This window comes from Eleutherodactylus coqui, chromosome 13, assembly GCF_035609145.1.
Source record: "Eleutherodactylus coqui strain aEleCoq1 chromosome 13, aEleCoq1.hap1, whole genome shotgun sequence".
Classification (NCBI taxonomy): domain Eukaryota; kingdom Metazoa; phylum Chordata; class Amphibia; order Anura; family Eleutherodactylidae; genus Eleutherodactylus; species Eleutherodactylus coqui.
This window is the reverse complement of record NC_089849.1, coordinates 42,389,902-42,402,785: the sequence shown is the minus strand read 5'-3', so window position 1 is coordinate 42,402,785 and position 12,884 is coordinate 42,389,902. Positions and strand designations below refer to the sequence as shown.

At 44.2% G+C, this 12,884-nt stretch overlaps 1 protein-coding gene across 3 annotated transcripts in view; it reads right to left on the bottom strand.

Annotated features, from left to right (window-relative positions):
* Positions 1-5,085: 5,085 nt before the first annotated feature.
* Positions 5,086-12,884, bottom strand: part of FBXL20 (F-box and leucine rich repeat protein 20) — a 31,851-nt gene continuing 24,052 nt past the window's right edge. For 2 of the 3 annotated variants that reach the window (XM_066587529.1, XM_066587531.1), the window contains exons 10-15: positions 11,229-11,362; positions 9,448-9,508; positions 8,324-8,368; positions 7,864-7,920; positions 6,222-6,434; positions 5,086-6,135 (exon numbers count right to left, since the gene is read on the bottom strand). In XM_066587529.1, coding sequence (XP_066443626.1) covers positions 6,028-6,135; positions 6,222-6,434; positions 7,864-7,920; positions 8,324-8,368; positions 9,448-9,508; positions 11,229-11,362 — 618 coding nt within the window. In that variant the 3' untranslated portion in view covers positions 5,086-6,027. The remainder of the gene's footprint in view (positions 6,136-6,221; positions 6,435-7,863; positions 7,921-8,323; positions 8,369-9,447; positions 9,509-11,228; positions 11,363-12,884) is intronic. The other variant, XM_066587530.1, reaches the window with a different exon arrangement.

Here is a 12,884-nt window from a genome sequence, read left to right as displayed (position 1 = left end):
TGACAGCCCCACTTCCTAAAGGCCTCCCAGAAAAGAGTCCACACCTACCACAGAAAGAAGTACCATTACCAATAACAGTGGAGTCATGATGCCTGATCTGTTGGAGAGTGCCCATTGAAGGAGCTTGTCCCCAAGACTCAAAATGGATTGGGTCAACAATGGAAGATTTGTATGAGCAGGTCTAAAGCCCCATTTACACACAAAGGTGATCACTCAAAATGGCAGTTTGAGCGATCATTTTGCATAAGCTGCTAATGGGCACTAATGCCCATTAGCTTCATTTTCATGTAAATGAGCCTCCCTTTGCTGTGTGCAGATAACTGCAGGTGGTCTGTTATCTGCATACAGCCCCTTTGCTCTGCCTGGAGACTGCAGCTGAAAACAATGTCATCAGCGCTCCTGTGGAGAATCACAGCGGGCGGTCCCTGCTATCAGCTCTCCAGCCGAAGGATTTTAAACTCAACATAAAATCAATGCTCGGCCGACAAGCAAACTGTGGTAGCATTTACATGCAATGATTATCTTTCAAAAGACATAGTTTAAAGAGACAATCATCCCACATAAATGGGGCTTAAGGCCAAATACACACGAATGGGTCGGATTTTGCATGCGGGAGCCCACAGTGGAATCGGACCCTGTGCCCGGCCGGCATCTGCCCGCACCTTTATTTATCTGTATTGGGGATGGTCTGGACTGCTTGCTGGCAGACATGCGCAGTACAGATTTTTATTTTATTTTTTTTAAATCACTGCTTTTCCCGCGACATTGCTAGGGAATGACATGGAATCTGCGATCTTACCACAATGTCAATTGCGAAAGTACTGCAGGTCGGACGGCTTCCATTAACTTCAATAGAAGCCGTCCAGTGGAATCCATGCAAAAATAAAATGCAATTTTTTCCCCTGCAAGTGGAAATTACTGTCTACTCATGTGAGTGGACACGCAAATGTTCTATTCTTGCTAATGGATGCGGAATGCCGTGAATTGTCCGCACAGGTGACTATCGTGGAATTTGCAATACAAATCCGGTTGTGTACAGCCAGCCTAACCATATGGAAGATCCACAATACTGATTTAAGGCCTAACAACATTAGAGAATTGGAATCCACCCATTATTTATTCAAGCCATTAGGGAACCAGTCAAAAATCGCATGAACGATTGCGCCTCTTCAATATCAGTCTGTGGAAAAGGACAGTTAAATTAGTGCCAATCTCAGCACATGTAAAAAGAAAAAAAAAAAAGCCTTTAGGGCTCCTGCACACTGGCAAGAACGGTATCGGGCCGTGAGTCACAGCCCAATATCACCCTTGCAATTCTTCTGAAAACTGCTGGATGCAAGGTATCTTCACATGGAAACCGCCTCGCAGTCCTGCGGGGATTATCTTTATCCCTGCCGCGGACGGAGATTGCAATGTTTTAGCACTGCTTTCAATGGGGCAGGCGCTCCTGCTGGCAGACCCACTATAAACAGGTGGATGCGACTGCCTCGAATCCCCTAGCGCAACTGTCACAGCCACGACAGGAGAGCGCAATGTTCTCCCATTGTTTACAATGTGGCCCCATTGAAAACAATGGGTGAGATCGCAAAAAGAAAGGACATGCAGTAATTTTTTTTTTCACGCAGCATCGCAGGAGTGAAAACATCGCAAATGAGAATGAAACCATTTAAAATCATTGGTTTCATAATCAGGCGTTGTCACTGACTCTTGTATCACAAGAAAAAAAACAAAAACGCACGATTATCTCTCCAGTGTGAAGGAGCCCGCTTGCCAAATCAATTAACCACTCATTTCAAGCTTTCAGGAAAAAAAAAAAAAAAAGACGACCCTGGGAGAAGGACTCAGACTGCGAAGAGAACATGCTAAAATGTGTCCATCTTCCCCCTTCGTTTGGTCTGATGAATGCCGTTAACTGAGGCCAGTTGTAAATGGTTAGGTCTCTAGTGACACGATGCAACAAGTATATCATACATGTATGACAGCAGTTTGTGGCCAAAAACATTAGTACATGCACCATACAGAAGAGCATTCAGAGATAGAAGAGGTCAAGGTGATTGCTTTAGATTACCATTATAAAGAGAATGGCTTCCTGCTGGCTCTTTGCCTCCTCCCCAGGTAGGGTAAGGGCTTATTTACACACAATGATGATCGCTCAAAAGATGGCTTGGTACTACTTGGAATGCCCATTAGTACCAGTTAGTGGCGTGAGAGCCGCCGGGAGCTGTATTCAGAGAACAGAGCACCTGCTGTTCTCTGAATAAATTCCCTAGGTTCTGCCATGGGGCTGACAGCTGAGACAATGTAATCAGTGTTCCCAGGGCAGAACACAGTGCACGCTCCTTCTTATCAGCTGTTCTGCTTAACAATGGATTTCATGCCGAACTGAAAAATCATCGTTCGGCAGAAAAGTGAAAAGATTGGCACATTTACATGCAACGATTATCGCTTAAAAGATGGCCAGGCATACAGCAGTCCAGACTCAAGCCGGTCCCAACAAATCTGGGACAGTGCGGAGGTCCACCTTAAACAAGTTCCTTACCAGATATAGGCCACCACCCGGATGTTTATAGGTTATGGGCAGTAAGCCTTTGGGTCAAGAAGTGGTTAATGAGAATAGAATAGGGTTAGTGATTTATATGGTAACGATCTGTTACTATATAACACTAGTTTACGATTTAGCACAGAGCCACTCTGGCCTTCATCCCTCTAATTGAAATTAGTGCTACTATAAAGATTACAGATTTTCCATCCAATTCTGTTTGTGTGGCCATGGCAAAATTGAATTTATTTTGCAGACAGGGATTTAAGGAAATAACCATATTTCTTGGTATTTTTTTCCCAGCACCCCACAAGATAAGGGGAAAAAAAACGGTACCCTGCTGTTAGCTGAAAGTCCACACTGAAGTAGAAAACACATTATAAAAAACAGTGCTTTTTTGAGTTTTCCCTCAACTTTAAGGCCAGTTTAGACTCCTTTTTCGACTATAACAAGGCTACATAATAGCCACGAGAGATGGAGATGAGCCAGGAAGTTATTCTGATTGCCAGACTTTGTGTTGGGAATTATTTGCTTTTTTTCTCCTGCGAAGAGGAAGATTTATTTTTTGGGGCAGTGGAAAGGGACTTCTCCTACAATGATGATTCAGAGGAGGACAACTGGCTGAACTGGATGGACGGAGGTCTTTTTTCAGCCTCCTAAACTATGTTACTAAACAAACGCTCATCAATAGGGTTGTGAGAACACAGAAACCCATTAGATACACATCTGTTCACAAAAAGTAGTGTGTATGCCGGTAGTTTGTGGCCCAACATAGCACAAGTCAAACACACAGCCACCGCGAGTTGTCGGACCAATCATAGAACAAGATTAAAAGTGATGCACATCGATTTGACTCCTTGCATTTGATAACTGTATCGTTATTTCTTCAAAAACTGCAGATATTCCCATCTTTACATGTGGTACTAACAGATTAGATGCCCCTGACCCGCCCCCACAGTAACACCGGGTAGCACAACAGGCGCATAGTGTGTCATAGCAAATTTTCAGGGCATGCCCCCTTTACGTTAAGCCCCACCCTTTGTATGCCCTTTCATATGGGCGGAGTTAGCGCTCCCAATGCACCACAATCTACCCGAGGCGTTCGATGTAGAATTAAAAAAGGTCTTAACCCCTTAGTGATGGGCGCATAGTGTTTTTACGCCCTACTGTTGCGGGACGTATATGGCGTAAGATAGCATCGCTATCTCCCTCCATATAGCGCGGGCGTCAGCTGTTAAGTACAGCTGACACCCGCAGGCAATAGCCGCAATCGACCATGCGGCCGATCGCGGCTATTAACCCTTTAAATGCCACGAACGATGTTCGTGAGTCCCGTACGGCACCCCTTCCCCGTGGTGAGATCAGGGGAGCTGTGCAGGTGTCATGGCAGCCGGGGGCCTTCTGAGAGGCCCCAGGGCTGCCTTAGCAGACTGCCCATCAAGCCGTCCTCATGGGGTGGCTTGATAGACTGCCTGTCAAAAAGCAGTATGACGCAACGCTATAGCATTAGGTCATACTGCAGGAGCGATCAAAGCTTCGCTGGCTGTGGTCCTCTAGGAGGACTAAAATAAAGTTTAACAGCAGCAAAAAAAGTTTTACTAATTATTAAAAAAAATAAGTTAAAAAAAAAAACCCTTTTGCCATATTTCCAATTAAAAAAAAAAAAAAAAAAAAAAAAAAAAGGCGGTGCATCCGTAAAAGTCCAATATATTTAAGTAATGCATCATTTACCCCGCACGGTGACCCTGGTCCGAAAAAAATTAAAATAAAGAACACGAGAAATGCACTTTTTTGGTCACCCCATCTGCGAGAAAGACTGTAATAAAAAGTGATCAAAAAGTCAATTGTATGCAAAAATAGTACCGACAGAACGTACCGTACAAAATGAGCTCTCACTCAACTATGTCGACAGAAAAATAAAAAAGAGTTATTGTACATAAAAAATAATTTTAAAAAATTAAATATCTTACAAAAAAAAAAAAAAAAAAAATTGAGTTAAGTTACCGGGTCATTTTTGTTGCAGTTTGTGCGCCGTAGAAACAAGACGCACTGAAAGATGGTGGAATGTCGGTTTTTTTCCATTTCTCTCCACTTATAATTTTTTAAAGGTTTTTCAGTACATTATATGGTACAATAACTAGTACCATTAAAAAAAACACAACTCGTCTCGCAAAAAACAAGCCCTCATACAGCGACATCGATGGATAAATAAAGGAGCTACGATTTTTTAAAAAGGGAGGAGGGAAAAAACGAAAATGTAAAAAAAAAAAAAGCAAAAAAACTCGGTCACTAAGGGGTTAAAAATCTGCCTGCAATTTCACATCAAAATCCACAAACAGACCTGCAGATTTTGGTGCAAAATTCCATAGCCTTGTGTCTTGGGTGGAACACTCTCACTATAAATGTGGTGGACTTCCAGAGCAGAAATTCCACACGAAAAATCAGTAGAGCACGCGCTTCGTGCGGCAATTATCTAATCCTGCAGCCTACATCCACACACAAGAAGAAACATTTTGGCAAGCCTTGAACGCACAAAGTCACACACAAACAGGCCAGAAAACATTTAGTAAGTGAACATGGTCACGTGGTTCCATTTTTTTCTCAGTTTTTACTTCTGTAATTGGCATCATTATCACATCCACGTGAGCGTGAGGAGGGAGCACCCCGTCATATCGGTAAAATTATATTGTACAAAGTCTATATATATATTTATATAATATATAACTCATTTCTTGTCATCGGTTTGCTTTATTTCCATTTCATTTGTTGGGGAATGCATTATGATTCAGAGAGTCCAAGATGTGCAACCTGGGGGAGGGTTAAGAAGGGTCCGTGAAGGGTGCCGCCTCCCTGTTGTAGTGCCAGGGATAGACGTGGAAGTCAGAGCTGGGAGCAGGTAGATCTTTTTTTTTTTAGGTCCTTGTACATTAATCATTGCTCCCAAATCCACATTTTCTCCTCTGGAACCCTAGCAAGGCGGGTAACCGTATCCTAATGCATATCGGAGGCAGAGAGAAAGGACAATATCCTCACCCACCAAAATTACAGATGCCCCCTCCCCCTTTCTTATAGGATTGCCCTTTGACCACAGGAGAGGAATAGGTGGACAGGGCCTAAGGGACACAGGTCCATACCACAACATTGTAAATTTCCTCCCATTCCTATGTTGAGGGGTAATATCCTGGAGTGTTACCTTTCTGCTCTCCTTTGAATATTTCATTTTCCACCTGTCTGGAAAACAAAAGAAAAAAAAGAAAAAAAAAAAAAAAAAAAGAAAAAACAAAAACAAAAAAACCCCAAAAATAAGAACTTGTGTGGGTTGCAGGATCCCACCTTGTCTGTAGTGGGCATGTGCGTTCTTACATACGGGAAGGAAGTCTCACCTCCCCCCACCATCACCTCCGTAAGCTGGCGCATTGTCTTGTGAATGAGTCCACCTCTAAACCCACACAGGTGTGGTGGGAGGAGTCCCAAAAGTATATCTCTTCTCATAGGATGGCACAGCATCTGCAGAACCGTTGCCTGCTGCCCCCTACTGAAGGAGGGGGTGTGACTGGAGCAAAGTAGGCATGGACTTTGATGTTGGGGAGATGTGTCTGGAAAAGGAAGGAGGGAAAATACAAAATTTGACATTAGCCAGAGCATTGTGAACCACAAAAGCATCCAAACAGCTTTTACTCACCCGCAGCCTCTTGATGCCAGCCCTTGAGATTTGTTGGCAGTCATACAACTCAATACGTTCCAAACTCTGGCAGCTTTTGAGGTGCTCTAGGGATGCATCGGTAATTAGAGGACAATTATCTAACTCGATGACCTCCAGCCGATCATGGGCACAAGCGCCATTGCCCAGGTGGCGGATCCCATCATCCGTTATTAACTCGCAATGGGATAGGCTCTATGGGCATAAACAAAAAAAGAAAGCAATTGTGGACTTCTGTAATACCTTCATAAGTAAAGCTAGGGTTCTCATTGCTACACATCAATGTTCCCATTACTAAAAGGGCTTTACCTGATTAGACTTAAAATGGCTCCTGTGTCCCCCTCCCCTCCTCACTGAGGGATCACTGCGCCCCTCGCAGTGAGGGGGAGAATGAATGGAGCGGTGGTCACATGCACAGTGCCTCTGCATTAATTTTCAGTGCGACTGCCGGAGATAGCAAAACGCTTGTACTCCGCTATTTGAGAAAGCCCCGTTGAAAAGAATGACGTGCACTATTCAATTTGACGTCCCTGCGGGTGGGTACAGCAACCACGCAGTGATAAGAAGGGAATAAGGCCTCTGTTCTCGGGATCGGTGAGGATCTCTGCAGCAATACCCCCACCGATCACACTTTTCTTGCCTATCCTGTGGCTAGGCGAGAAAAGTCTGTTCTGACACAACCCCTTTAAAGTGTAACTGTGCTTTCTAGAAACTTTCAACGCGAACATCAAGCAGCTGAGAACCCCAACCCATCGCAAGGATAAGCCAACCGTAGAGCTTGTCCAAGCACTGCCACCGCTAGCTAAAGACGGGCCTGTATGCTTTCTATTGAGCCTGTCCTCAGCCATCAAGCTGAGACAGCACTGGGACGAGTGCTTCATCGGGTTCATTCTTGCATTTAGTAGGGATCTCAGCACCTAGACCCTCATCGGTCAACACTTTTGACATGTTCCTATAACATGCCAAAAGTTTAAGGGGTTGTCCAGTTGTAAAACTTGATAGCCCATCCTTAGGCTAGGCCATCAACAGTAAATCAGCACAGATCCACTGCCTGGGACCCCTTCTGATCAGCTGTTCGCCAGGCTGATATGCTCACACACCAAGTCGATTTCTGCAGGAAGCAAACAGCTCTCTGTTCTCACAGCAGTGGCCAGGTTTGGTATCACAAGCAAAGTTCCAAATGCAGTCAATGACAGCTTTGCCTGCGATACCAAGTCTGGCCACTGCAGTGCGAATAGAGCCATCTGCTTACTGCAGAAATCAACTCAGTGCATGAGTACATCGGCCCAGCGAACAGCTGGTCAGAAGGAGTCCCGAACAGTGGCTCCCAGTCAGTCTACTACTGATGGCCTATTCCAAGGATAGGTCATCAATAGTTTACACCTGCAAAGCCCCTTTAAAATTGCATAAATCGTACAACTGCATTTATGCCTATGGCTCTCTGTAGAGTAGTGCTAGGGTAACTAACTGATTGCAGAACAGGCTGTATAATTACGCACAGCAGTGATTAATACTTACGTGTGGAATATTTTAGTTTTAATCTGCAGAAAGTAACATCGTTATTGGAAGAGGCTCATAGACAATTCTGTCACTGGGTTTAGTAACTAGAACTTGTGAAACTCACCAACACTTGCAGCCGTGGACAGTGTATGGAGAGCTGGATGAGGGTGCTGTCTGTGATCTGCAGTGGAAGAGGGAGGAGGTCAAAGTTTTTACAACACATCCACGTAAAAACAGAACTTTTCCACAGGTCAAGAATCAGCATCTTATGATGGGTGCCAATTGAAAACTAGCATATTGATTTGCGGTCAATACCATTATTCACACCAACAAAGGATTGCTGGTAGAGGGGGGGGGGGGGGGGAGAAACACTTGTTATTACGATTGCTCATCCCTATATTCAGCAGCCAATTTCCCAGTTCTGCTGATCAGTGGTCATTTTGCATGCCACCATAAAAACGTGCGTTTGTTAATTCATCAGCTAATCACTGACATATTTAAACAGCCTAATTATTCTTGCTTGATCATTGGTCTGTGTAAAAGGACCTGTAGTCATGCGATCTTTGAGTGACATCACAGCTCACCTGTACACACTCCTCAAGATCCATCTTCTCCAACTCATGGCAGTTCTAGGGAAGAAAATTAACAGTCAGGTTTGAGTGCTGCCAAGGAACAACTAGACATGGGGCAGAGACAGGCTAGTTGCTGGTGACTCGCTACCATATAGGATGGCCACATGCAGATCAGTCACACACTGGGCTCTGCAAACAGCTCCTGCAGGCCCATTTACATGCAAATGATGATAAAGTGTTAATGGACATTACTGTCCATTAACACTTTATGCAAAAAGATAGTTAAAACTTTCAATCGTTTGAAATATTTTTTGCCTCAAGGCCTGTTAGACAATGCTTCATTATCTATGTTTATACAGTGGCCTAGATAAAGGATAATTACGGATTTTCAAAATAAAAAAAAAATAAAAATCTATCCAAGGACAATCAATATCTGTTATCATTTAGCAGATGCCACAAAGGGATGAACAGACTGATGTGTCTTAACCGCAGCAAGTTTCTCAATAGAGTTTGCACACCAAAGGGTTAAGAGTCATCATATCCCTTCCACACATTCATGGCAGAAGACTGTACTCAGTCAGGGTACACACTCTACAACTGGAAAACCTCTTTAAGGGATTAAACTATTAATGGTCTATCCTTCGGATAGACTACCAACAGTGGGGATCTGCCACCCAGGACCCCTGTTGATCAGCTATTTGCCAGGTCAATGCGCTTGTGTACTGAGCTGATTTCTACAGGAAAGAGACAACTCCATTCCCACCGCAGTGGTCAGACTTGGTATTACATGAAAAGTTCCCAGTGAAGTGAATGAGAACTTTGCTTGCAAGACCAAGTCTTACCATTGCTGTGGGAACAAGCCGTCTACTTCCTGCCGAAATCAGCTAAGTGCATGAACACACCGGCCTAGCAAACAGCTGATTGGAGGGGGTTCTGAGCGACAGACACCCAATGATCAACTCTTCATAGACTATCGCATGGATAGGCCATCAATAGTTTACAAAACGGACAACCAGTTTGCTATATATATTTGACAAAAAAGGTTAGGCACATTTTATATTGCACCATGGCCAATGCAAGGACACAGATACAAAGGCAGCAACAGCCACAAACAGTAGAAGTCCGACCAGCCTTACTTTAGCTAGAGTGGTGAAGCCCAGATCTGTGAGTTGTGAACATCGAGCTACTTCAAGTATTCTGCAAGAAACAAATGTAATAGATTATACATGGAGTTCATGGCCAATGATGATCGTGCATTCCAGCAATCATGACAAACATAATGTTCCTGCCTTGGGCATAACCTAAAAATGCCCGCCTCTGGAGCTTAAAAAGAAATTTACTGCAAAGTTCCACATTTCTCAAATAACTTAGTCATTGCACTGAGATCACAACGGTGACAAATGTAGGAATTTCACCAACAAAGATGTAAGAAACTAGAAGTTTTCCTCTTAAAAGGGGTTTTCCAGCACTACACTATTGATGACCTATCCTTAGGATAGGTCATCAATAGTTGATCGACGGGGATCGACATACGAGACCTCGCCAATCAGGTTGTTGAAGAGGCTGCTGTGCTTGGACAAGTGTTACAACCTCTTCTCATGCCTGTCGCGTTATACATTGATCAAATGGCCTGAGAGCAGCTAAGTCCCAATCAAGTGAATGGGACAGAGCTGCAATACTAGGCAAAGAAGCTATACAATGGTATGAACTGAAACGACAGCAGCGCTCCAAGTGTCACTGTCATTTCCATCAGCCGATCATTGGGGATCTTGAGTGGCGGAGCCCCACCAATCAACCACGGAGGACCTGTCCTGAGGATAGATCAATACTGCATTGCTGGAAAACACCTTTAAGAATCATTTGCAGAATATTTGCAAACTTTCTGGGGCTCAGGATTGTTTAATTGCCCTCCCCCCCAGCCTATCAGATTTACTTGAGGATCAACAGACGCTAAAGGCCCATTTACACGCAAGGATAATCTTTCAAACGATTGAAAGTTTTAGCGATCTTTTTGCATGAAGTGTTAATGGACACTAATGAAGATGACAAAGTGTTAATGGACTTTTGCATGTAAACGGGCCTCCACAAGCTGTTTGCAGGGCCCAGCCTGTGATTAATCACACACACACTGCTGTGCAAACGGCTGCATTGTTCTCACTGAGCTGCCAGCAGAATACAAAGCAATCTCCCAGCTTCCGCGGAGAACACAGCATGCGGTCTATTGAGAGATACTTTAACTCTCTGTGGCTGAATGATGGATTTTAAGTTCAACTTAAAATCATCATTCAGACGAAAAGTGCACGGTGCCAGCATTTACACATAACGATTATCGCTCATTTTTGGTTGTTTGAACGAATTTTGAGCGATAATCGTTACGTTTAAATGGGACTTAGGACCTTAGGATTCTTCTAGAGTGTTTCCATTCATTACACCGCCCAAGGCAATCAGAGCATGGAATGGTCATCTACCATGTCCTCTCAAAAAAGTCATACTCCCTACCTCTGCTACATGTTACACTATCCAGTAATGGCACCATTTACTACAGAGACTGAAGTACTCCTAAGTAAGCGGGAAGGGAAATCCAATAGATCTCTGCATTGGAGGACCCCACGCTTTAAGAAAGCTCTCAGAGGAGGGAAAAGTAACATTAACCATGACAAAACCGCTTCTGTTCTATGTGCTCCAAGTCGTCCCAGAAGTCCAGCGCAGCAGTACAGAATAGCATTTATCCATGGACATTTGGTTCAATCTTCCATCGGGAATATTACGGGCAGCCATTCCCTTAAAATTGAGCAATGAATACATTTGTCCCTGTCTGGACTAGGTAAAGCCAATAATTTTGGTACATTTGGGACAGGGAACACATACATTTCTTCCTCAGTGACTGTGTATAGTAAAATGCAACCCTGCCCGTTACCTGAGCCGGGGGCAGTTCTGTCCCAGTGCATTAAGAATGGAGTCTGTGATGTTGGAGCAGCCGGAGGCGCAGAGAGATTGCAGCTTGTGGCATCCACGGCAAATCGTGATGAGACCATCATCCGTTATCTGCTGCTGGGACAGAGGCAGTGAGAGCTGGGACATGAGCTAAAAGAAATGCGGCCATGGCTTGGGCCCAGGCGAGTGGGCAGGGGTATAATATGCAGGTGTTGCTGGAGTTACAGCTAGAGAGTGGGCAGAGGTTACAAGACAGACTCAGACAGGTTACAGAGAGGGAGGTGGATAGATTAGAAGGAACCCCCCAAAATATAAGAAGAGTAACAATACCAAATCTGCTAGAGCGGACAAATACAAACATGGAAATACAGGTCGGATCAAAGCAATAAGCTTCAAGTTTAAATGGTCTGAAGTCGTCAATCTCCACAAAACTACAACTTCCAAGCATGTAGGGGCCCTCAGGGCATGCTGGGAACTGTAATTTTGCAAAAGCTGATGAGCAATGCATTAGAAATCACTGTGTCTAAACCATTATAAACTCCCAAAGTTATCAGGTCTGCATAAAAATGTGCTTAATCCAATAAGTTATATTATTGGATTAAGCACATCTGATCATATCTCATCAACAGTAATAAGAAAGGAACATTCATTATGATTGAGCTCTTGGACCCAGACCAAGTGTATAGCCATAGCAGTCATACCCCGCCCAAAAATAACTCTCTGCCCCATACAAGGAGGCTGGTACTACTAAAAACGCAGGATAGTTGGAAGGCCCAGTTCCAGGTTTTGCATCAGGCCGCTTTCAGAAAAGCATATATTTTCATTCCATATTGGCCTGTGTTTCACAGAGTAATACGGAGTTAAGCTGGCTTCACACGACCGAAATCCGAGATAGGCATCTGCAGCAAAATCGCATGCATTGAAATGCATGTACTTTCGCTTTTTCCTTTACACTCGCAGATACGAATTGCGTATACTGCGAGCAGGAGGAGGGAAAACCCCCCAAAACAAGGCAGTATGCTCTATTTTGCTGCAGATGGCCTCCATTGAAGTCAATGAAAGCCATCCGACCCACAGCCCATCTACAACTAAACTTTGCAGATAGGCCGTGGGTACGCATTTCATCGCCTAGCAACGGCACGGGAAATACGAATATAACTATTAATGAAAATCTGCCTTGTGAATGACCGCCTGTTAGCCGTGGTTATCCGCATTACGGATTTTGCGGGCATGTGGGGGGGGGGGGGGGGGCGCCAGCTGGGGGTCACATCTGGATTCCGCTGCGGAATTCTGCATGTGAAATCTGACTTGGCCGTGTGTAGCCGGCTTTAAGGTAAATCTAACCATTTATAAACATGGCTGCACTTTTCATGCCTGTATTTTAAGAACAAACCATGACCTACATGTGTCTGTTTTGCCTCCATAGGATCATATAAACTAGAGTTTCCCAACTCCAGTCTTCACAGACCCCCAAACAGGTCATGTTTTCAGGATTTCCTTAGTATTGCACAGGTGATGTAATTATTGTCGGTGCCTCAGACATTACCATGCATGAGAAATCTCTCCCCCCCCTCCCCCCCTCCCGAATCTGCTCGGACCAGTATGAAGTCACTCGAGAAGAGCGATGCTCGCTCGAGTA